The following is a 25,304-nucleotide window of genomic DNA, read 5'->3' as shown; positions in this document are numbered from 1 at the left end:
GTTGTCAGGTCACTTAGGTAGTAAAATTAGTTTTTCTGCTAAATTGCAGTCAATGTGGTTCACATTAAATGACACTGAAACAGCATAAAGCTTATATTCAAATAGTTTTTATTTTGCGTGATTATATCACCCTCGGTCAGTCTCATACAGTGTACAAACTCTTGCATTCGTATTTTTTTTTTTTTTAAAGAGAAATTGTGTGTGTGTGTGTGTGTGTGTGCGCGCGTATGTGTGTGTTATGCTATGAGCACTCAGAAGTTTTACTTATGTTTGTCACTAACAGAATTTGTAAGCTACCAAACACTACGTTTGAAACACAAAAACAAAACAAAGCCAAAAACAAATGAACAGCCATAAAAACGTTGAGGGTGGGGTGGGGGGGGGTGGTTTACAATAAAATGATAACGGTTAATATCAGCAATTGCAGAGAGAGGTCACGGGTCACAAGTTAAAGGTCGTCATCTTCATCTGGTAGTGCCGTTTCTGCTGCAACCTAGAAAAGGTGGGGGAAAATAAAGATGGTCAGAAATCCTGTCCTAGCATGTGCTTCCCCATTAAAGGAATCAGCCATTTTAATGCAGTCAACTGGATGGGACTCCTAATTTCATTGTCTTCTTTCCTGATGACCCGTTTGCTCATAGGCTCATCCCTCCTGATGACCCAGTTGGTGTTGTAATCACATGAACAACCCAGTCATCAGGAGGAGTTAGCCACTTAACGACAAAGACGAGCTACAACAGAGACCCAGGATTAATGTAACATATTCCGATTTCTCTTCTTTTGTCAATACCACAAACAAGATTTACAGAGATTATAAAAATGTCTTTATTGAGCCGTTACAGCTAACCCTGTGTTACATTAACCCTGTCCCCCAAAACAAAACACTTGCACGTCACAGATATAATCAAATGACACTTCACACTCAATGAACTGTTTTGTATGAAGCTCTATACTCCAGGGTCTCCAAACCAGCCGTCAGGAACAGGTTCCCTCTGTGTCCTCACTCACCTTCAGGTCGTTCTCATACTGGGCCGCCAGGGACGCGTCCATGACCACCTCCGGGGGGGCCAGAGCGGGCATCTCCACAAACTCCAGGTTGGGATCTCCTACCAGCTTCCTGGCCAGCCACAGGAAGGGCTTCTCGAAGTTGTAGTTACTCTTGGCCGAGATGTCGTAATACTGAGAGAGAGAGAGAGAGAGAGAGAGTGTGAGAGAGAGTCGAACTGGATTCCATCATTCTCAGCCATTTAAAAATGAATACATTCCCCTAATAATTTGGCAAAAAGAATGGCAAAGCAAACACAGCGAAGGAATACAGGTTTGTGACGGACATTTGGAGGTCGGCACGTGAAACCAACAAGGCTGCATCACTGACAGTTGCCACGGCTACCTGGAGGTTTTTCTTGCGGTGGAACACGATGCTTTTGGCTTTGACCTTCCTGTCCTTAATGTCCACCTTGTTGCCGCACAGGACGATGGGTATGTTCTCGCAGACTCGCACCAGGTCCCGGTGCCAGTTGGGCACGTTCTTGTAGGTGACACGGGATGTGACGTCGAACATGATGATGGCACACTGGGCTGGAGAGGAGGAACAAGGGACGTAGAGAGTGACCGTTACATGACGACATGCTGACGACCGGTCCCTGTCAGAGTGACAGCGACACACTGCTTACACAAACGCCCAGCCTAAAACCAAGTAACAAGATACAGTATTAAAGCACAGTGTCCAGTAGGGCTGGAACCTACAATTGGACGATTGAAGGAACAACTAAACTGACTAAGAGATTTAGTTTAGGACGCATCCAGTCTCAGACAAAACAACACACAAGTCATGGAATAAAGTACAACCCAATTCTTTCGTGAATCCTGCAGTGCTTTATGGGATTTCATTCATAAACACAGCATTGTTGCACACTTGCAGGAAATGCCAACTGGAAAGTCTCGATAAGCCCCTATACGTACGATTATATTCACTCAGCTTCTACTCAGGTTCTACATATGTGAACAAAATACACTGGAGGCCAAAAATATTGCACTCTAAATAACTTACAACTGTTTCTAATAGTAAATACATGGGTTCCAATACTTTTTGCCACAACTATAAAACAATACAGAGAAATTCAACACGGGCACAAACACACAACACACCCTGTATGTAGTAGCCATCTCTGAGACCCCCAAACTTCTCCTGGCCGGCTGTATCCCAAACATTGTACTTGATAGTTCCTCGGGTGGTGTGGAAGACCAAAGGATGCACTTCTACTCCCAGAGTCGCTACAGGGGAAGACAGAAGGACATTAAAGTGGCTTCAGGGACCTGGAAGGTTTAAACTCTTATATTGACTATGTACTTTTGATCAAGATGGCCTCTGCATGGTCCTTTTCCAAGTGCACAGTCCAGAACGTTGATGAAGGGATCCTTCAGGCCCTGGTGCTGAATACAGTCTTAATAGAAGACTTGACATAACATACTTTACTGCTGAAACTGATACATGAGCCAGATTTTCACTGGTTTACAACTAAACTACTTACACTTTTAAAACTTGGTTTGTGTGTACTTTCCCTGTGGGATTTAAATGATTACATTCCAGAATGGAAACATGTTCCAGACGATCCCCGGGCAAAGGGATGAAAAGCTTAGATGAAGGGGGTGGCATTTATCTGTACTCCCAAGAGACTCACCAACATACTTCTTCTCAAACTCTCCTGTTAAATGCCTTTTCACAAAGGTGGTTTTTCCTGTGCCGCCATCCCCACACAAGACTAGCTGAAAGAGAGACAGTAAAAACAAACATTCATCAAAAGGAAGAGCTTAAGGCCAGTGGAAGACCGAATGACTACATTCATTATTCTCTATATTAAGGCAGATCCCGCCCACCTTTGTCTGACCAATAATAGTTATTTCGACCAATCGACTGGACTTTTGCATTGAATGCAAAGAGTTTGACACCTGCTTTATGAGCATGACTTACAGAACTATATTGTATTTTTATTAGTAGTGATCAAGATAAACCCAGATTCTGCTGGGAAGCTCGTACAGTTTACGCACGCACGCACACACACACACGACAGCCAATGATTGCATTGCTGTGAACAGCAAGATTTTTTATAACACACGATTGGTTTTAGACCAGATATTTTGCATAAGTCATTCAATGTTAAGCAGATAGTTATCTATTGATATTGTATAACTAGTCCAAAACTAGCAGAATAATCCAGCCAGCCAGTGATTGTTGCCACTGGGTCAGTCTCCCTTTTTCCTTTTTGAATACCACAAGATATTCCCCAGAATAGGTAACATCTTCCTTCATCCTCTAATATTGAAGGCAATGTGATTTTCCAGACAAACAGAGCACAAACAGAGTAGTCAAATCATTCAACCTATTGTAACTCAGTCAAACATATGTCTGTAATGGATTTGTAAACTCTGTCAGGTCAAATTAGGAAAAATTTTACAAAAGGATGAGCTGAGTTTTTCACACCAAAGCTGATGGCTGGTCACAACAAATACATTTTTGGTTCTTAACAAGCACTCAGACTATTAAAACCTGTAGGCTATTCAATATGATGCATTTGAGCACCAATCAAAACTAATTTTGTGACCACTTGGAGAACTACTAGGCTACCACAGTGCTTCCCAACCCTGGCCCTCCAATAAACCCTGCATATTCAAGTCAATGAGAGCCTGTTAATTAGAGTTTACAAGCTGAATCCGCTGTGCTTGGTCTAGGCTGCAATACAAATATGTACGGCTGGGGTTACTTGGGGACCGGAGTTGGGAACCACTGGCCTACAGGGACAGACCCACACCCTCCGCAATGAATAAGTCCACCAATTAAGCAGTGAATCAGACCAGGGTCTAGAAAGAAAATATATAATTTAGACTGTTGAAAATAACTCATTTTTTATTTTTTTATCCTACAAAGGGACTATACCAAAGAATAACATTAGTGGGGTCTCCTCACCCCTGCACTGTACACTACTTTTGACCTGAGTAGGATTCCATGAGACACAGCCAGAGACAAACCTTAAATTGTACATCTGGTTCTGCCATAGTGCTCTTTTCACAGTAGTAGTGAAGATACGCTGAAATAACAGGGAGAAAGAAGAAAAAAAACAGGTTAACATCACTCAGCAGTGGGTCCCAAAGGGCACCTTGTTTACTATGTTTGACCAGGGCTTTCCACAAACGAATCCATCAACCATCAATAAAAGCCACAAGGGGTGCTGGAGCAACGACATGGATTCAAAACAAGGCATGGCGAAAGTTACAACAACAGTGTCTTAGAAGTGTTGAACGTTTGAGTAATTCGCATATGATTCGGTGATTGACGCCTGGTTTAAATGACCATATCGCTTCTTGACACAAATATAATTGTAATCATTTCTGGACATGGTGGGGGAAGAGGCTTCATTCTTCTCAGGCGCAGGTGGCCGACAGGATATGATTTTCTAAATTGACACTTCCGAACTCGACATGGAAACATCTGTCACGTCAAAAGATGCATTAGACCACCACTCTTTCATAAGTCACACTGAAAAATTCTAGCAACTTCCAAACAATAGCGCTAAAATGAATGTGCACACCTCCAAAATACCCCAGCGAAATCAAAGGCGCCATCACTACTTATTTGACTAAGCTGTTACACTGGATTGGCGTGCAATAAATAAAGTATCTTCTCTTCGTATTAATATAGCTGGGTACAACGGCGTGAAACACACAGGACACCGCGTATTGCATCAGCGAGCTAGCGAGATATGTATAGTGTAGTTTCAGAATGTCTAATGCCATTCATTGGTAACGGGGGTTAGTTCAACCTGCTTCCTCTGGGTACAGTAAACAGAGTACTTATTTTAAGCGTACACGTAGATAAATAAATAAACGTGTTAGGTTTAATTGTTCGTACATACAACACTGTACGGTACACCGACATTGCAGCTCGACCAAAACACCTTTACATGCTAGCTACCTCGCGCGCCACTGGGAACCGCTGTACTCAAGCTGAGAAATTAGCTAGCTAGCAAGCTAGCCAGCAAAATAACAGAATTCAAAACTTAGTTTGTAACGATGCTTAAGTGTCAACACATAGCAACAACACATTTCAAGTACTCAGAGCGTAGACGTAATGTCGGTGTTTTGACATCACTGAGTAAATGTAAAATATTTAAAATATATATACATTGTGTCCTCACTTACCCTAACGGTTTCTGATGGGATAGCCAGTTAAGCGCTAAAGGTGCTATGGGGCCTTGAAGTTGAAGCGCCTCCAATGAATTTGGCTCATGCTAATAACGTGTCTGACGTTCGTTCCTTCATCACGTGACTACTGGCATGTTGTTATCTTTATTTTTTTACTCAAATGAACTATAAATAGTCAATCAACTAAATATATATTGGTTTTTAATGAAGGTGCTCGTTTTTGTGCTGTTTAGAATATATATTCCTGCTAGAAACTATATACATAAACAATATTGTTTGTATATATATATATATACACACACACACACACACAAAATAAATAAAAAAATTAATTGAGAAATAACCTGTGCAATAACCTACATGTTTTGCTTTATTGAAAAAAACTGGGGAAATGTAGGGGAAATAGTATTGGTTGAAAGGGCCGTGGGTCACATACTGCAGCTGTACATATACACCAAGGGCAGCATTCTAGGTCACTGGACCAGCTCTTGGCCACAACACTATATTAAATTAAATCTTACCACAACACACTTAAATGTAGATGGTATAAACAGGTTCAAGCCCCCATAGAACTGGGACTAAGACTGGGTGACTCCTCTGACATTTTCAACCATCAGCCCATTATGATAACAGGCTTTAAACAGACTGTCCTAGTCCTTGTACCCAAGGAGACAAAAGCAACCAGCCAATAACAACATCACCTAGTGGCCCAGACATCTGTAGCTATGAAATGCTTTGAGAGGCTGAGCATAGTCGAGTTGAACTCCATCATTTCCGCTTGCCAAATGTACAGTAACCATTACCTTGTAACCCCTGATACCATCTCCGTAGTAGTCCTGCCTATGTAGTTAAATTGTTCTTATTTGTGTGTATCTATATCTTATTTTACAGTGTATATACAGTGGAGAGCATTAATGTACACCTGCAAATGACCTGTGAGGTTTTATGGCAATCTGAAACTAACATTTATTCAGTTGGGATTTTCTGACACCAGAGGCGTTGCTAGGATCACAACATATTCTGGTCTTAGCCCCCCCCCCCCCCACCCTGCCCTGCCCAGGACAGAAAGTACAGGGTTTTGAATGTACATGCTAGTGGCCTACATGTCTACATTGTCACAATTTGCAAACATAATTATAGATTAATAGATCAGGGCTATTTTTTCATTCTTCTTTTTGGTCAATTTGAGATCTGGGGCTATAACCCTGGATGCCCAGGCCTAACGACGCCACTGTCTGACACTGATCTACAACATTAAAAGTCCAATGCTGGGTAAGTGTAAATCTATTTAGACACAATCCCGAAAGAAATCCATAAGGTTCCAGAAGGCAACGGAAAATGGCAGCAGGCATGTCCGAACTACACAACCATGATCACCATGAAAAAGCTATCAAACAAGTACTAGAGAATGTTCTGGAAAAGCACCACTTATAGTTGAAATATTAACAACTAAATGTGTACCTCCTTGGGGAGGTGAATATTTACACGATTCACTGCATTCCTTTTATTGCAGTTTTCTGTCTTTTATTTGACTTTGATTGCTCCCCTTCTTTTACTTTTATCTACTTTATGGAAAGTCCCCATAAGCAAGCACTTCATTGTTAGTCCACACATGTTGTATGAGAAAATGTATTTCAATTGAGATGCAGATCTATCAGAGAACAAACCCTGATGGGTCATGTTGAAAAGACGACACCACAGGCTATTTGGAAACTTAGGACAGAACATTTATTTATTCCACATCATTCAAAGTCAACGAGTATTTAACCTTTGTACAATTCTTATGACAGAAAACCAAACCACCATGTTCCTTTGGATCCACAGGCTAACATCTATTAGAGTCTGAAGGTAATAATGACAGTTAAAATAAAGACAAGTGCCTGAGTCCATCATGTGCCAACAGGATGCGTAACACTGCCCCACAAAATAACTTTAACAGAGTAGCCCAGCCTTCTAAATGGCACCCTATTCCCTGCCAAGCACATTACTTCAGAGCAGAGCACTATGAACCTGTAGAGCAATGTAGAGCAAAGGCTGCCATTTAGACCCAGAATAGGTAGCCAGTGCTAACTCTTGAAAGTCACAATGTAATCAGGTTACGCCAATACAGGGTAATATGATCCTGGATCTCGGGACAGCATCTTACCTCAAACCAGACAAACGGTCAAACTGACGAGACCAAGGTTGGGGTGCGTTCAAAGGGCACAACGTTGTAAAAACGCCTCTGTTAAATTAAGCCAACTCTACATGTTGTAGCCCCAGAGTAGGCATCTGCGGGCTGGCTGCTGGGAGAGGAAAAGGAGGGCTATGAGACAGCGGCTCACACGCAGACCTGGTTCAAGAGACATGTGGCTTCTTGGTGTTCATTCAGCCAAGTCACCTTCGGCATCCATGTCACGTAGAAGGGTGTGAACCAGATAACCTGTGTCGCCTGGGTCTCTGGAAACAGGTCCGGGAGTGAACCGCTCATCCGCATATTCAGTACAATATATATGTGCGTGGGGGCGATCTTTCACATGGCGTCCGTTCAGATACGAAGTGTGCGTTTGCGATAATCCACAGAGTCCTGTCAGTCGGTGGTTGTGTGTGTATAGGGTGGTCCGCAGGGTACAGTTGGTCAGCCGGCTTTTGGGGGTTTGTATATGTGTGTGCGCGTCAGCCTGTCTATCTATAAAGGAAATCAGCTTGTAGGTTGGCAGCGATCTCTGACTCCCACTTATCCCCGTTGTTCAGGAGCTTCTCTTTGTTGTAGAGCAGCTCCTCGTGGGTCTCCGTAGAAAACTCAAAGTTCGGGCCCTGAAAGAGAGAGGAAAGAATGCGCCGGAGACAATTAAATTCAGAGACACCAAAACCAAAGACTTTTACGCGTCTTCCCTGCACAGGGAAGCCACAGCGGGAGGTCGTCCTGCTCACCTCCACGATGGCGTCCACCGGACAGGCCTCCTGGCAGAAGCCGCAGTAGATGCACTTGGTCATGTCAATGTCGTAGCGCGTTGTCCTCCTGCTGCCGTCGGCCCGGGGCTCCGCCTCGATGGTGATGGCCTGTGCACGGGGCGGCGGGGTGAAAACATCTTAGGGGTAGTCATCTAGAAGAGGTTCTGGTCTAGCAGGCGCGCGTGTGTGTGTGTGTGTGTGTGTGAGTGCGATGGGGGCGTTCAATGTACCTGGGCAGGACAGATGGCTTCACACAGCTTGCAGGCGATGCAGCGCTCCTCCCCAGAAGGGTACCGGCGTAGAGCATGTTCGCCGCGGAAACGGGGCGACAGGGGTCCCTTCTCGAAAGGGTAGTTTATCGTGGCAGGTTCCCTGAACAGGTAGCTCATGGTCATGCCCAGTCCTAGAGAGGCGGAAAACAACTGGTGAACAAGGGCGCACGTCGGGAGGGAGAGTACAAAGGACTAGTATGTATAAATGTATTTATCCTGTATACATCCAGAATCCAACGCATGTTTGGCAAAAACGGTATGAGTGTATTATTCTGTCGTACGAGTCTAGTAGAATTGAGTAAGCTAGCATGCTCATCCTGTAACGGTCACGTTAGCTCTAATAATACAGTTGTTTCCATCCTACAGAAGCATAATGTCCCCAAGCACATCTAATGGGCCGACTTTGCATTTGCTATCAGAAATATTCAACCAATAAACTGGGCCCGGTGTCAGAACATGTAGTGTGTCGTAACAATAATAATTTCTGAACAAGGGCTTTTTTCCAACATGCTCAAATATGGCAAAAACATCCAAATGGTATTTATGACCACCACTGGTTTATTCCCACCTCCCACTCATATACAAATGCAGCTTAATTTAAATGATATGCATTTTTGTGGAGGCAGGAGGTAATGTATGACTTCAGGTAAGGATTAAGACTGGAGGTCAGCATCAGGTCAGAAGTGCAAAGGGAGCCGAGCGGACCTCTGAAGAGCTCCGTCCACAGCAGGGTCTGAGCTGCTCGGTCTGTGATGGTCTTCATGTCCGTGGTCAACTCCTGAGCATTCACATACTCTGCGGACAGAAACACAGAGTGAGATGGGGATTGAACTGCGTATTTAATTAAACAATCTTAATTAGCAAAGACAAACAGCAGTGTTACTCTGGAAATAACATTCAACCCTCCTCCACAATATAACAATTTGAACCTCAACAGGCAGTACTTACTGTATCCCTCTCTCTGGGCTGACAGACTGATTGGACGCACCAGATTGTGTCCGGCCACAAATGTGCCTGCGAGAAAAGACAGAGGCACACAAGAGGCAGCGAAGCGACACTGACGGTGACATTTTCACCACAAGAGGGCAACATTCTGCAAGTCCATTAGAACGACAGCTACCAAATAGCAGGGAGTGCATTCAGTTGGCTTGAACATTTTGCCAAACAGTAAGAACAGAACCATGCATTCCCCAAAACAGTCTTAAACATACTTTCCAATGTGTTTGCGAGGTGACTTGAAGCGATTAAGTAGTTAATAATTACTAGAGAGGAGGCCATGTTGACAGTATTCCCCAACCCACAACACATCCCCTCCCCGTTGTTCAAACTTTTTATTACAGAATAGTTTCCTCTCAATGAAACAACCAGAAAACGTGCTGAACTCAGCCTTACCTGGCCGAGACACAGAGTATAGCACACGCAACGCTGCTGACATCACACCTTGAACACGCTAACACCACAGAAAGAAAAACACAATAACGTTAATCATGTGACACAACATGTATGTGCATATCATTTGGGGAATATTTTATCAAACAAAATCTGTTTGGTATTCAATGAAGTAAATTTAAAAAAGGGGTCTGGTGTTTGTGTATTTTTCACAGACCCACGCCATAACACAGGTCATGTTAATAGCTACTAGCAACTGTTTGTCAACAGTGCCTACCAACCATAGCAATCTTAGTGATGACAAGATGCTATGGGATGCAATTGAAACAATATAGTTAACTACTGTACTACCACTGCCTGGCTGAATATCTGTCGACAACATAGGTAGTACTGTAGCTAACTACTTCAGAGGACAATCGTTTTCCCTAAAAAGAGAAAATACCAAGCGTTTACATACGTGACCCATGCCCTAGTCGGCGCCAATTACTGTACACCCTGTCAATTCGATATAATAGAAAATATTTTTGAATTACAGTACTAACAAGGAACGACTTCACGGCAAAAGCATGTTGCTAGGTAGGTACCGTACTACTAGCTAGCTATATTTATTAGCGAGCCGGCTAGCCAAAATCCTCAAGGACTTTCCCAATGACTGACGTTATGTCCCTTTAGTTGTGAAAGAAGCGGTCATACAAGCACCAAAATGCTCTAGAAACATCCACAAATGTGTAACATGGTACAAAATATATTTAATATAATTGCAAACACTGATTTAATTAACTAAAATAGCTGAAGCTCACCAACCTGTCGCTATTTGGCCTTCTAAACCAGAACAGCGGACGATTTGCGAAGTGCAATTTGCGTGCACAGGAAGTGAGTGAACGTAAGGACAGAAAAAATTTAGTACTTAGAAATAATCGCCATGTTTGATGTGGCAGCAGGTGGTAAGGTAACAATTCTAAGGAAATATGTATGAAATTAATATTCTGTATTTCTTTTTACAGTCTCTGCCTAAATACAGAACTACATTAAAATATTATGTTGATTGTCGATCTGCACAGAAAACCTAACCCTAACCTAGCTATAACCTTAACCTCAATAACATAATCTTTATGCCAAACCTAACCTAGCCCTAATGCCTAACCCGTAATGACTAAACTGAATAGTAACCCCAATTTTAACACTCTGTCCAATTCTATATTTATCTCCAAACCTAACCCAGCCAGAATTTTCATTTTCTCCAGTGGTAACCTGCCAAAAAATCTTCTGGAAACTGATTTGTCAGATTTGTCATTGGGTCCCCAAATTTAAACATAGATCTGGATCTTTCACTCACTCACACGCACGCACACACATACACACAGCTTAATAAGGGATACGGCAGTCAAGGCAAATGAAGCAGGACAGTTTTAATTGGCATGTTGATGGTGTTTTGATGACAATCTGGCTGAGTAATCTTTCCTCCCATATTCATAACTCCCTCTTTGTCGCTTCCCATTGTTCTGGATACCACCCCTCTTAAAAGTAAGTGTAATACTCTATTATAATGATTATCATACATAAAAAAGGGCAGAATGAGAGGCTATCAATACTGGGCATAATTTAAGTCAAAGAGTGCATTTCATTCTTTCTAACTAAAGATCGCTGTGCTTCCTCTCCATCTCTTCTTCTCCTATCAATCTCGGCGTCTCTTTCTCAGTGACGGAGTGGGCCAATGGCACAGAGGTGGTGTTGGAGCGGTCCTGGACTGAGGTTGAGAGGTTAGTTCTGGTGGGGGTTCTAATCTTGGAGATGGTGCTGGGGGTTATTGGGAACAGTTTGACTCTACTGATCAAAATCGCGGTACGTATTAACTATAGCTCCCATTTGTGTGTGTTTGTGTTGCCTGTTTCTATTGTCACAAATCATGGTAAATAATAAAATGGTGATGAGCATTATTCTTGGGCGTAATCGATATCACAGTTTTGCCCCAGCCCTAGATAAAATGCCTGACTCCAATAATCAGTTGGTTGTAAACAGACTCTAATAATCAGTTTTGAATAGAATTTGTTTAGTAGACTGTGTTAGCTAGGGACAGGGGGGAAAGTGTGACATCAATCTAGACCCTGAGGACTGGAAATGCCCTTGACAAAACGCCAGACTGTTATCATGGATAATCTGCCAGGATAATCAGTCAAGAAACAAGCCAGAATGCTAAATGCAACGATGATTAAACATATAAGTTAAACAGAACTGTTGGAAATTCAAATTGGAAATTCAAATTAAATAATAAAAGTTGTCTTACTACAGCAAAGTATATGATGTTTTTTATAACTGGCTTGGGTGTTTGATCCAAATACCAATCAGTTGCTGGTCAGATGCTCTAACTGTAAGCCTACGTTCTGCCTCCCACTAAATAGTCACTCTCTTCATATTTTTCCCTCTCAGTGTAGGGATTGGTTCCCCTGTAAATACTGGGTCCCTTTCGTCAGTCTGACCCTCTCTGACCTTTGCTCGTCCCTGCTCCTCACCTCTGGCTCCCTACTGGCTATACTGACTGAAGGTCAGAGGTCACCGTGGTGTGAGGTCGTCTGCTTGCTCAAATTTGCCTTCATCACTTCTTCTATCGGCAGTATAGGTGGGACTCTCCATAGGAAACATTCAACCTTGCCTCTTATCCAATAGAAAAGCACCACTTGCACATACCCACACAGGTACTGGAAGGGAGGACACAGCAGGCCAACATGCTATTAACATTCCATTTGTATTCTCACAATTCACTTTCAAACACTCGCTGCCCTCTAACCTGCATCTCTTACGACACGTTCCACAATCCTGAACCCATTTACATGTTTTGTGTGTTCAAAATATCATTACTTTTAAAAAGCTCTGTTTCCTCTCCCCAGCGATTCTTTGCGTCCAACGGGCCACTGGCGTCGCCTCAACAGGAAGTAGCACCTCTGTTGTCATGGCAATGGCTTGTCTGTGTCCCTGGGTGACCGGGGTGGTGTGTGGAAGCATCCCTGTGGTTTATCACTGGGTCAGGTGAGGGAGATGGGCGGTCGTGTCGTTATTTGGGTCATCCATATGCTTGCACGCGCACGTACGCGCACACACCAATCGGAGGAAGAGGAAGAAGATTATTCTTCTCCTTCTCTTTCTCTAACGCATCTTTAGCCCAGGGTTGGTAATGGGGAGTTTTGGACTGACTTGTCTTTAATGGGCTAATAATGAGGGCTGGTGTGGGTTTGTTTTCCGAATGTCTAGATTTCTGGTCCCAGTCTGCCCCTGCTTCTGAACTGAGTCTGTTTTTCTATCTCTCTGAATCTCTCTGTCTTGCCTCCTACTGTATTTCTCTCTCTGTCTGTCATGCTAAGGTATGACCCGGCCGAGATGCTGTGCGGAGTGTTCTGGATGAACAGCTACTCCGACATGCTGGTCTACATCCTCAGCGCTTTCTCCGTCTGCATTTTCCTCCCCTTCCTCCTCATTGTCTCCTGCTCTCTAGTCACCGCTGCAGGCTGTGGGAGGCACAGCGACTGGTACGTCATGATTTTCTGACCCATATGTGTGCATCCATGGCAATGGTCAGAAGAGCTCTCCGAATCCAGATCATTGCGGAGGACGGGAAGGCAAGGGCGGGCAACTTCACATAGGCAAACAGGGTATTACCCATTATTCTTCCTAACCGCTCTCTTTTCTTCATAGTGATCTGGATGACCTCTCCTCTGTAACTCCACTGGTGGTGGTCTTCTACCTGTTCTGCTACACTCCCTTTGCTGTGTCTGAGGTGACCCCACACACACACACACACACACACACTCCCAGTTATGTAAGACCTGTTCATTTGGCTCCCTGATTTCCTGACTTTTATGCTCTTTTTTTTTAAGTATAACAAACATTATATGCCAATAGCTTACAAGACAACTCACTATAGATAGAGTATCCACAGTGTAAAAATAAATAGTGGGATAGAAAACGTTGTATTGGTCCGGCATAAAGTGACAGTCAAAAGTTTGGACACAAGTTTTCAATCAATTCATACTTCTTTATTTTGACTATTTTACTTATTGTAGAATAATAGCGAAAACAACTATGAATGAACACATTTGGAATCATGTAATAATATGAAAAAAGTTAAACCAAAATACTCGATATTCGATTTGAAGTTCAGAGAATGCTAAGAGTGTGCAAAGCTATCATCAAGGCAAGCTACTTAGGAGGCAGGGTGGCTACTTTGAATCTACAATATTGTATTTTGTTCTGTTTAACACTTTTTTGGCAGCTAAATGAATCATGTGCAATTTCATAGTTTTTATTTCATTATTATTCCACAACGTGAAAAGCAGTAAAACTAAATATATACCCGTAAATGAGTAGCCGTGTCCAAATCTTTTACTGGTGCTGTTTCATGGTTCTGGGTTCATGTTAGTATTTTCTTTAATATTTTTTAATAAGAACTTTAATCGTTTTTTTTTTTCATTTTGAATGAAGAGCCTTTAGGGGAGCCAAGCTGAACATCTCTTTACTTTAATGTGAATGTAGCCACATTAGCAGGCTAGCTGAAAAGACCCAGAATGCCAGTCACTACTCTGGAGCTCAAACAACGGTTACATGTTTTGACCCCTCCCCACAGCTGATTCTCCTGGGTAGACTGGACCTATCTCCGGCTCCTTATTGGATTAGAACCCTGTCGTCAGTGATGTCATACCTAGACTGTGTATTGAACCCCATCATCTACGCCACCAATCAGGACTTCCGTGTGGCAGGGCTCGCCTTGTTCTGGAGCAGTTGTAAGAAGCCTTTACAATCAGAGCCTGTGTTGACAGTCATGAACAGACTGGAACTGTAAACATTGAACATCGAAGTAACGAATGTACATTTAACACATTTAGTATAGATTTGTTTTAATTGAAATATTATGGAAATGACTGTATTTGAAATATTATGTCTTTCTTGCACTTGTTGACATTTCTTAAGAGGGATGTTGATATTTCCAATCTTATGAGTATGCATTCCTCATATAAAGTAATATAATCTGACAATTGTCTAACTCAGCTTTCTGAAGTGTTGCTTTCCTGTTTTCACAGTCACAACTGTCATTGAAGTGGGCTTTGTTTCTTTCACACAATTTATCAGTGTATGAACTAAACTGAATCAATAGTTGCGGTTAGACGATCAGCAACGTAAGTAACGGTTAGGTCAGACCTATTCAGTCCGTTTTAAACCTCTGTTTGTGAGGTGCGTGAGAAAGCAGAAACTGTAGTGGAACTGCAGGATGTCACACACCTTGGACCAGAAGTGTCCAGTGAGGTGTTGGAACAATCGGTACTTCGCCAGGGTGTGATCCAACACCTTCAACACCACGAACCCGCTGCAGGACAGCAGCGCGAGAACCAAATATCTCTGGGAGCGGAAATCTCCATATTTTCGATGCACCCCGAAACCTTTGATGACTGCGAATGTCACTTGAATTCCGAGGGCCACCTCGAACCCTTGGTCGTGCAACAGCGAAAGACCATAGCTGAGAATGGCGCACAACTCAACCGCAAACGTGTACCGTGGCCGCCAACCATTCTCTATAAACTGGCACCACACCGGTACCCACGCAAAGATGGGAAGCGTGACCCATTGGTCCAACACCGAGGGCGCGCGTCGGAGGGTTGCGAGGCGCACCCACTGCACTGGTCCGTAGGCAATAGCCATAAGTGCGAATACATCTTTAACGTAACCTGCCTTAGGGTCTCCTTTGCTGTCCGTTTGTTGTAGTAGCCAATAAATGCCAATGTAAAGGTATCCCAAGTTGATCAAAGAGTTGAATGGCATTGCCAGGTAACAGGGTAGGGATTCGAGGTTCTTCTCTGCGTAGTGATCATAGTTCATGTCCACAAGAACGCTGTCGAAAAGACTTGTGTTCGCCAAAGCAAGACAAAAACAAAGTGGCAATAAAACGTGTATGAATGCCGACTTCATTGTAAGCGGTTATATTTCTTTGCACTTATATGAAAATGTTTTTTTTAAAGACAATGAGAAACTGAAATGTGTTTACACACTCATTTTACTTCATTTGTTTTTCCGGGGTTGCTATCACATGATAGCATATCAAGCAGTTGATTGGATACACGTTCTGAACTTTGGAATTCTTCAAATATTAACGCAGATAGAAGATTTGAACGTTTGTATTACTTTATATGGAAAATACTTTGTTGTCGTACACTGTAATAAAGTGTGCACGAACAAGCAAGTTGTCGAAATGTGTGTGAGTGTATAAGCCTCCTGTGCACTTTTAATGTGAAGCTGAAGCATGTGAATTACACATACCTTACCAGGTATGTGTCAGGAATGATTCTATGACAGTTGGTGTAAGATATATCTCATACACTTGGTGTAAGAGATATGACAGAAAGTACATTTGCAAACGTTATTCTCTAAAATATTCTCTTTACTTACGGCACATCATTCAAAATATCTATCATCTTTGATGCAAAATCTATCTTTCACAACAGTTCAGTTAAAAAAAAGAAAAACTGCTGTCTAAAAAAATTCCTAAAAGAAAACATATTTTAGTGTTTTGAATCTTTGTGCCAAGTATTGCATACAATGTTATACTTTGAGAATCACAACCATGCAACAATGTGGGGAGAACTGGTTGAGGCAGTTTCAACTGTCCTAGGTTAGATTCTGTAGCATGAGGGGAAAATAATACATGCAGGCAGGCAGAGAGTAGGAAGGAGCAGAAAAAATACAGGAGAGATGTTAAAGTTTTGTCTGTTAAACACATATGGCAAAGAGAGAAAAATGGAAAGCACTAGTTTGATGGAACCCTTTTAACGGACCTAAGAAAATTTGAAGAAAGACAAGAAGAATATGTCAGATACAAATCCAGAGGAAGAGCATAGACAAGAGGTGAGAGACTAATGGTTTGCGTCTCAATTGGCACCCAGTTCTGTACATATTCCACTGTTTTTACTAGGACCCAAAGTAGTACACTAGTGGAAATAAGGGACCATTTGTGATGTAGTCCAACTATTATAACAAACACTATAATGTATATGTTACAAATCAGTTATTGAAAAGGACATTATATTGATAAAAAGATGTACTACTACGACTGATATTAATTTGTGGGATTTAAAGCAACTTTTAAAATGATCGAGGACACAGAAAAGAGGATGAAATCAATTACTGTCCACATAATTAAAGTTAAATAGAAAAGCTACATAATTTAGCATGTGCTGTGTGAAGGGTAGGGCTACGTTTAGGGGGAAGACTAGACGGAACAGGTGTTTGAAAACTTTGGTCTAGGGCACTCTCAGTGCGACGCTTCGGCCCACAACGCTAATTGGAGAGTTTCAAACAGGACATTGTCGGACTGCATTTGGGTGTCAAGGGCCTGCTTCAAAAAGTATGCTTAAAACGGGAGTTTGGAAATAAAGCAGCTACCCGAAAAGCAAATGCGGGTCCAGTATTGTTTCATTATAATGGGTGCGACCGGAGTTTAGATGAAGAAGGAACAGTGTCAAGCAGAAGAAGCGTACCCTCAGCAAAAATGAAATCTGGTGACTCTGTGATATGGGATGAGTCAACAATAGTAATACCAGCAGGTTGTTGTTGTTACAGCAATAATGGCCGATGCTGGCAGACTCCAGAAGTGTCCGGTGACCCCACATAACTTATATAGTGTATTTCTTTCAAAGGCACATAGGTCCAATTGGTACACAGGCTCACTGTCTTTCCGTTTCTCTCTTCAGATGTCTGAAGTGAACAGTCCGTCCAGAAGTAAATCACTGATCCAGTCCATGCTGCAGAGACTAAGCGATGCAGAACACAACGATCCATATCATAAACGCCCGAACACCCCCCCGTACCGTTGCCGCGCAGCCTCGGGGGAAACGGACGCTGCTGACATACTTCGAGCGGAGGTTGTCGCGGTGACTGAGGAAGATGATAATAGTAATGATGTTCAGCAATCGGAAGTTCCGACCGAGACGCACGAAGACCTGAAATCGCCTTCCATGGAATCGGAGGAGAGCGACGAGGGGAATTCTGGTATTCATATTTTGCATGCAGTCTTGGAAACACCCGTTGTGGGAGAAGAAACCAGCATCCCCCCCGCTGTGATTCCGAGATGGGAGAGAAAGGTGTTTAAACCCTGTCCTCTTGTCCTAGACACCAGGCGCCCTCCTCCACCCATACCCTCCAAGAAAAAAATTCTACCTACACCCCCTGTCCTAAACACCAGATCCCCTCCTCCACCCGTATACCCCAAGAAACCATTTCTACCTACACCCCCTGTCCTAGACACCAGACCCCTTCCTCCACCCATACCCTCCAAGAAAAAAATTCTACCTACACCCCCTGTCCTAAACACCAGATCCCCTCCTCCACCCGTATACCCCAAAAAAATGTTTCTACCCAGTCCCCCTGTCCTTGACATCAGAACCCCTCCTACACCCAAATCCTGCAAGCGATCGTTTTTACACAGCTCTCCTGTCCAAGACCCCAGAACACCTACACCACCAAAATCCCCAAAGACAAGGTTTCTACCTCGTCTGCCGGTTCAGAAGGAGGATGTGTTGCTGTCCCCTCGAGACAGTCTTTTTATGAACTCTGTCATCACTAAGTCCCAATGCCAATTCTTGCAGCCACTGCTGGATCCTCCTCCAACCTGTACATCACAAGGCAGCGAAGTAGTGCAGAAAATGGAGCCAACTGGGTCCATTATGGAGCAGGACCTTATTGAGCCGAGGGGGAAGGTTTTAGGGAGCCTCCCAAAAGCCTCAATGCCAGAGGAGAAGGGGCTAATGGGAGAACCCAAACTTTTGTCCAAACCTCCAAGCAGAAACAAACATTTATCCCTTGGGCTTGAGGGGAGATCAAAGGACAGCCTAAATGGAAGTACCTCTTCTGGGCCTGAAACAAGAGAAATTTCCCCTGACCTCCTGCCTGTACCGCTTCCGAGATCACGCTTCCTCACTCCCATAGTTGACAAGGAGAATTCAGGAGTAGAAAGCGTATTGTCAGACAGGGATAAAGACCAGATTAATGTGGAGGTAGGAGGGTTGTTGCAGCCGGTGAGAAATGAAGGAGGCGCAGAAGAAGCTGTGATTCAGGACACCGTGCTCAGGTCAAAACACCCCAACATGAATATGAAAGCAGACAAAGTTACAAAATCTGCCAGGAAGATAATCGACAGATGGAAGGAGAACATAAGGAAGGAGAGAGGAAAAGAGGAGATACGTGGGGAGGATGTAGAAAAAGAGACAGAAAACAAACTGCATTCAGTGAGTCTTTTTTGCTCATCAAATGTGATCAAATGTCATTGGTATTCTTTCTTTCACTTAATAAAATGTTACTGTTACAAAACACACAAGAAAAAAACACCAATGAACTCCAATATTATTTTAATAATAAATACATTATTGCATATGTTTTACCTGTTTCGTCTGTGTTAAATTAGCTTTACTAGAAATCCAAAACGTTTTTTGAACCAAAGTTGCCCTCTTTTTTATTTTGGGAATTATTCGGGGTGATCAGGGCATGTTTATTCTGGTCTTTTTTTCTCATTGTGACAGGTGAACCTCCATCGAGGTCAAAATTCAGTAAGGTTGCAGGCCCAAATGACAGCCATTGAAGAAGAGGAGGGCGGCAAAGATGAGGAGGAGGACAGTAATGAGGAGGATGACAACGATGAGGAGGACCAGGAGGGGGAGGACCAGGAGGGGGAGGAATTTAGCAGCGTTACCTGTATGCAGCAGTCACCAATGAGTGAGCAGCCCAGCCAGGCAGAGTCATTTAGACGTCAAGGAAGTATCATTAGGTGAGAGGGAAAGACCGGGATAGAAAAAGAATGACTAAGAGAGAGAAACAAAAATGTGACCGTGGTGCTAGAAAGTGAATCTTTCCACCATAAAAATGTATCATCTAATTTGTTTCCCCCATCTGTTTTAATTTGTCTGTGGTTTAGTAACTACTTATGGTAATTCATATGACTGGAAATGCACTAGATGTTTGTCATTGAAAAACACACACCCTTGGCCTTAGCTTCTATATTGGTGTGTGTGCGTGTCGTTCCCTAATAGTTAACCAAAAATGTCGCTCAAATAGGTCAATACAAAGCAATTACTGACGCCCAAAATCAAAGAGGTGGGGATGTGTTCTGAAAGGAGTGCACTGGGTAATTTACTGGAAGAGGCCAAATAATAAAATGAGCCCTTCAAAGAGCTCAGGTGAAACATGCTGACTCATGAGAAGACTGTAAACAATGTCAAGCCTAATCAGCTGACCTGAATCCAAACACCATTTCAAATCAGCCAAGATCAGTGTTTGAGTGTGTGTGTGTCCACTACATGAGGTCACGGAACACATCATTTTCACAATAACAAAGCACTAGAGCCCACCTGTATTTTGATAAAATGTGTAGACAGGGCAAGGCAAGACCATCAAATATGGCAACATTATAGATCAAAAACAAGTGCGCATACACACACACACACACACACAAAAAGGTCTCAGCCACACAGTTTAGCATTGTGGTTTTTTTTAGCATTGTTGGACTTGGGCTGTACTAACACCTCAGACGTTCTGTTGCTTTAGCTTCCGCTCCTCTTAAAAAAAAGCTTGTGCATGTTGCGTCGCGGTTGCAGTGACTCAGACATTACTTTCCGGTAGAAGTCACAACTTCCTCTGTGACTGGAGTTCAGCACGCATACACAGACGCACCCACATGCTTTGCTCCAAGTTCTTAGTTGTCAATCCAGTTGAGTGGCATTTTTGCCATAAGAATTGTTTCACACGTAGCCCTACGACTCATGGCGTAATATATCTGGGATCCCTTTATAAGGAATAGATTGTGATTTGCCAAACTATTCACTTCCATCTTTCATTCTTTATCATTCAGCTCCTTCAAGTTCAACTTCAGTCCCGTTAGCTTGATGGACGAAATTCTAACAGGAGAGGAGTGGGCACCCTTCCTGTCCCCCAACAGCAGACGCTGTTCCTCACCATCTGTTGATCAGTCAGAAAGGACTAGCCAACATGGTTATAATGACAACAGCCAAATAAAAAATGAGCCAGAGCTGGGCTCCCTGAACAATGTTGAACAGAACCTCATGGACACAGATATTTCTGTATATGAGGAAGTAATCGTCAACCTGTCAGATAAGACTGTGGAAAACCAATATGATGCAGCACAAAAGAAAGTAAAGTGCAATGACAATGGAGTTAAGGCTATCCTTGAATCAGAGACTCTATTGGACTATGGTGCAGCAGGACGGAGTAAGCTGGACCGATCCAGAGCTAAATCTTCTAACGGGAGCAATTACTCTGTGGAACCAATAAGGAACCAACCCCTTGACCTTTCCTGTGTTAAGGTGAGTCACACTGCAGTCATGTAAAGTGCAGTCATGTAAAGTGCAGTCATTTAAAGTGCAGTCATGTAAAGCCCAGTCATGTAAAGTGCAGTCATGTAAAGCGCAGTCATGTAAAGCGCAGTCATGTAAAGCGCAGTCATGTAAAGTGCAGTCATTTAATGTGCACTCATGTAAAGAGATGTAGCAGACCTACAGCTCCAGAAAGAATTAAGAGACCACAACACCTTTATCATTCCTTTCCTCGAAAGTTTTTAGTGACGAACAGAAGCGTTCAACTTGCAGTGGTCTCTTAATTTTAACCCTTCAGTTCCTCACTCAAACCTTCCCTTTTGACTTTTTTGGAAAGGAAAGGTGCAGCGGTCTCCAATTCTTCCCGGAGCTGTATATTTCCATTTCAGTAAAATCTCTCGTCCTTTTTTCTTTCCCTCCCACGCTCACACACCGTCTCCATCCTCTCGATTTCTCAGTCGCATGAAGTTCTGGACAGCTCTGCGCAGAAACACCGCATTGAACTGAACAAAAAAAGAAAACACAGAGTCCCTAAACTAAAGAAAGGTGAGGCTGGGAAGGGTGAGGATCGATGGGAGGATGTACATGTGAGGTAAACGGGTGAGAAGGAGAATCTATTCCAATGGAATAAGCCTCAAATCCCTCTTTTCTGCCCTTCACGTAAACGAACAGGCTTCTTCAGGATAGGACGCACGACCATCGGAGCCCCCGACATCCAGGTCAAACAGTCTTCCCCCAACTCTTCCGCTGCCAGCTCGACTCCCTGTGACATCTTTCCCACATCTGTTTTCTACAGCATCCCCCCGTCCATTGAACAACAGGACACTGTAGGCTCCCCGACACAGGGCAATCTCCCCATAAAGGTCGGTGTCTGTTTCCGCCGGGACCACTGGCAAGATTTCAAACTGTATGTCAACTGGAGTAGGAGTAGTTTACCCTTTCAAACCTGGATTTACGCAACCGTTCAAAAGCTTGGGGATACTTAGAAATGTCCTTGACATTTTTTGTCCACTAAAATAACATAAAATTGATCAGAAATACAGGGTAGATATTTTTAACATTGTAAATGACTATTGTACCTGGAAACGGCAGATTTCTTTTAATGGAATATCTACATATGAGTACCGAGGCCCATTATCAGCAACCATCAGTCCTGTGTGCCAATGGCATATTGTGTCTGCTAATCCAAGTTTATCCTTTTAAAAAGCTAATTGATCATCAAAAAAACCTTTTTGTGATTATGTTAGCACAGCTGAACTGTTGTGCTGATTGAAGAGGCAATTAAACTGTCCTTCTTTATACTAGTTGAGTATCTTCAGCATCAGCGTTTGTGGGTTTAATTTAAGGCTTATAATGAAGTGAAGAGGCGACTCCGGAATGCTGGCCTTCTAGGCAGAGTTCTTTCCTCTGTCCAGTGTTTGTCTTCTTTTGCCCATCTTAATCTTTTCTTTTTATTGGCCATTCTGAGATATGTCTTTTTCTTTGCAACTCTGCCTAGAAGGCCAGCATCCCAGAGTCGCCCCTTCACTGTTAACGCTGAGACTGGTGTTTTGCAGGTTAAAGCATCCATTTTCGAAATAGCTTCTTTCTACCGTGGAAGTGTTCTGCATGGACACAAAGTGTAGCTGAGTTCTTATATTCTAATTTACATGTATATGGAGGAACAGTCTGTTTGCTAACTAGTTTTACCTTCATATCAGGAAGAACTACAAAAGAACAACATTCATTATCAGTGGTGAGACAAAAGGTCACATAGGCATAGTAAACAGATGTTTTCTCCTGGCCGACATGGTACTTTGATGACCCCGTGAAGATAAAAAGGTTTACACAAGAACATTTCCCGCTCTATGTAAATACTAGTTAACACTTCTTGCCGGTTGATAGGGAGGTTAGCACGTGTGATTTAATTTCAATCTTGAAGATCATTAACCTTGTAAAAAGAAACTAACAACTTCACACTATACTATCTTTAACAGAGCTCCTTGACAGTGCTAACACATGACAGTGCTAACATATGAACAGTTAATAGTTTATTTTAATACATAAGTACTAACACATTGATTTAAAGAAGGATATGATAGTGAAGGATAAAGTAAGCATAAAGTGCTAGTTCAATTTCTCCCAAATTTCCTTATTTTCTGTCCACCCCCTCACTGTATCTTTCTTTCTCTTCCTCAGAGCTCTGATGTGCACAGTTCCATTGTCAACGTCAGTTCTCCACGCTCCAACGTAATAACAGCCCTACGGAACTGGGCCAAGAGGAAGCCTTTATAATGAAGACCACAGTTGTTGGTGATACACCAAAAACCATAGTACATTCTCCTAGCCCCAACCACTGGACATTACCCCTATGAGCCTAGACCCCTACACTACCCCTCTGACCCTAGACACCTTCATTACCCCTATGACACTAGACCCCCTACATTACCCCAATGACCCTAGACACCTTCATTACCCCAATGACCCTAGACCCCTACATTACCACAATGACCCTAGACACCCTACATTACCCCTATGACCCTATGCAAGAGCCACCCTAAGTGGCATCCCCTGGACGATGTCCAAAATGTTTGACCAAAAAAGTTATATCATTTGTTTCAAGTTGTTTTTTTACTTCATTGGTTCTCAATTTACACTTGACAGCTAGACAAATGAGGCAATAAATTATAATTTGCTCTCCAATCGGCATTCTCACTTCATCCACTTAGCACTCCTACAACTCAAAGATATTTGAATAAATTAAAGGATATTTGAACAGTTTATACATTTTCTAATTTTTTCTGAACCCACCTTCAACCCCTTCCCTTTGACAAACAATTTTATTACAACCGTTTCCAAAAAAGTTGGGACGCTGTGTAAACTGTAAAGAAAAACAGACTACAAAGATGTTCAGATAATTGAAACCAAATATTCAATACAAAATGGTACAAACACAACATATCAAATGTTGAAACCGAAACATTTTATTATTTCTTGAAAAATACATGCCCATTTGAAATTTGACGCTTGCAACAGGTTTAAAAAAATGCTGGGACAGGGGCGTCAGTAGACTGGAAAGGTTGAGTAATGCTCAAAAATAAACCTGGAGGAACATCCCACAACTAATTAGGTTAATTTGAAACTAATCAGTAACATGATTGGGTACAAAAGGAGCATCCCAGATAGGATAAATCTTTCAGAAGTAAAGATGGAGAGGGGTTCACCATTCTGTGAAACACTGCGCAGGCAAATAGTGCAACAATTTAAGAATAACATTTCCCAATGTAAAATTTGTTTCACAATGTAAAAGAGTTTGGGGATCTCATCATCATAAAATCACTAAAAGATTCAGAGAATCTCTATATGCAAGGGACAAGGCTGAAAAGCAATATTGGATGGCCGGGATATTCAGGCCCACTGCATTCAAAACCGACACAATTCTGTAGACATCACTGCATGGGCTCAGGAACATTTCTGAAAACCATTGTCTGTGAACACAGTACAACGCTGCATTGACAAAAGCAAGTTAAAACTCTACCATATAAAGAAGAAGCTAGATATAAACAAGATCAAGAACCGCAGCTGCCTTCGCTGGGCTCGAGCTCATTTAAGATAGACTGAGGTGAAGTGGAAAACTGTCCTGTGGTCTTATGAATCAAAATTAGAATTAATTTTTGGGAATCATTGGCGCCGTGTCTTCCGGACTATAAAGGAGAAGGACCATCAGGCTTGTTATCAGCACAGAGTGCTGATGGTATGGGGGTGCATTAGAGCACATGGCATGGGTAACTTGCACATCCATGAAGGCACATTAATCCATCCATCCATCTTCTTCCGCTTATCCGGGGCCAGGTCACGGGGGCAGGGGTCTATCCGGGGCCAGGTCCGGGGGGACACCGAGGCGTTCCCAGGCCAGTCGGGAGACATAGTCCCTCCAGCGTGTCCTAGGTCTTCCCCGGGGTCTCCTCCCGGTGGGACGGGCCCGGAACGGGAAGGCGTTCAGGAAGCATCCGGAACAGATGCCCAAGCCACCTCAGCCTCAGCCACATTAATCCTGAACAATATATACAGGTTTTGGAGTAACAAATGCTTCCAACCAGACAATGTCTTTTTCAGGGAAGACCTTGCTTATTTCAGCAAGACAATGCCAAACCACATTCTGCATGTATTA

The 25,304-nt window shown here is 42.8% G+C and overlaps 5 protein-coding genes across 8 annotated transcripts; 2 read left to right on the top strand and 3 right to left on the bottom strand.

Annotated features, from left to right (window-relative positions):
- Positions 1 to 128: 128 nt before the first annotated feature.
- On the bottom strand, positions 129 to 5,323 carry LOC105022884 (GTP-binding nuclear protein Ran). Of its 2 annotated transcripts, none has more exons than XM_010891628.3 (7): positions 5,197 to 5,323; positions 4,027 to 4,085; positions 2,682 to 2,766; positions 2,149 to 2,274; positions 1,391 to 1,578; positions 1,009 to 1,179; positions 129 to 493 (listed from the first exon to the last, which is right to left on the bottom strand). In XM_010891628.3, the coding sequence occupies exons 2-7, from the start codon at positions 4,051 to 4,053 to the stop codon at positions 449 to 451; spliced, it is 642 nt and encodes a 213-aa protein (XP_010889930.1). In that variant the 5' UTR covers positions 4,054 to 4,085; positions 5,197 to 5,323; the 3' UTR covers positions 129 to 448. The 2 variants fall into 2 exon arrangements, with proteins under 2 accessions (XP_010889930.1, XP_019899339.1); XM_020043780.2 differs by lacking the exon at positions 5,197 to 5,323 and adding an exon at positions 4,911 to 4,933.
- Positions 5,324 to 6,904: 1,581 nt separating this feature from the next.
- On the bottom strand, positions 6,905 to 10,677 carry ndufs8a (NADH:ubiquinone oxidoreductase core subunit S8a). The gene is made up of 7 exons (XM_010891627.5): positions 10,599 to 10,677; positions 9,798 to 9,855; positions 9,354 to 9,419; positions 9,111 to 9,200; positions 8,364 to 8,536; positions 8,113 to 8,241; positions 6,905 to 7,995 (listed from the first exon to the last, which is right to left on the bottom strand). The coding sequence occupies exons 2-7, from the start codon at positions 9,838 to 9,840 to the stop codon at positions 7,864 to 7,866; spliced, it is 633 nt and encodes a 210-aa protein (XP_010889929.1). The 5' UTR covers positions 9,841 to 9,855; positions 10,599 to 10,677; the 3' UTR covers positions 6,905 to 7,863.
- Positions 10,678 to 10,724: 47 nt separating this feature from the next.
- Positions 10,725 to 14,751, top strand: si:dkey-9i23.8 (opsin-1, short-wave-sensitive 1). Of its 3 annotated transcripts, XM_020043779.3 has the most exons (7): positions 10,763 to 11,318; positions 11,494 to 11,554; positions 12,222 to 12,411; positions 12,680 to 12,818; positions 13,151 to 13,315; positions 13,482 to 13,563; positions 14,410 to 14,751. In XM_020043779.3, exons 4-7 carry the CDS (start codon positions 12,742 to 12,744, stop codon positions 14,623 to 14,625), a joined length of 540 nt encoding a protein of 179 aa, XP_019899338.2. In that variant the 5' UTR covers positions 10,763 to 11,318; positions 11,494 to 11,554; positions 12,222 to 12,411; positions 12,680 to 12,741; the 3' UTR covers positions 14,626 to 14,751. The 3 variants fall into 3 exon arrangements, with proteins under 3 accessions (XP_034146989.1, XP_019899338.2, XP_019899335.2); XM_034291098.1 differs by lacking the exons at positions 10,763 to 11,318; positions 12,222 to 12,411 and adding an exon at positions 10,725 to 10,743 and having other exon boundaries at positions 11,502 to 11,554; XM_020043776.3 differs by lacking the exon at positions 12,222 to 12,411.
- On the bottom strand, positions 14,667 to 15,847 carry tmem187 (transmembrane protein 187). The gene is given in 1 exon segment (NM_001310979.1): positions 14,667 to 15,847. A coding segment is annotated over 1 exon segment (765 nt). The 5' UTR covers positions 15,747 to 15,847; the 3' UTR covers positions 14,667 to 14,981.
- A 601-nt stretch (positions 15,848 to 16,448) lies between these two features.
- LOC105022880 (bromodomain-containing protein 4) lies at positions 16,449 to 24,167 on the top strand. The gene is made up of 7 exons (XM_010891624.5): positions 16,449 to 16,679; positions 17,525 to 19,057; positions 19,349 to 19,593; positions 20,674 to 21,145; positions 21,613 to 21,700; positions 21,827 to 22,017; positions 23,333 to 24,167. Exons 1-7 carry the CDS (start codon positions 16,641 to 16,643, stop codon positions 23,426 to 23,428), a joined length of 2,664 nt encoding a protein of 887 aa, XP_010889926.3. The 5' UTR covers positions 16,449 to 16,640; the 3' UTR covers positions 23,429 to 24,167.
- The last annotated feature ends 1,137 nt before the right edge of the window (positions 24,168 to 25,304 follow it).

Source organism: Esox lucius, chromosome 25, assembly GCF_011004845.1.
Source record: "Esox lucius isolate fEsoLuc1 chromosome 25, fEsoLuc1.pri, whole genome shotgun sequence".
Lineage (NCBI taxonomy): Eukaryota > Metazoa > Chordata > Actinopteri > Esociformes > Esocidae > Esox > Esox lucius.
Note: the sequence above shows the minus strand (reverse complement) of the source record. Positions and strands in the feature narration are given on the sequence as shown.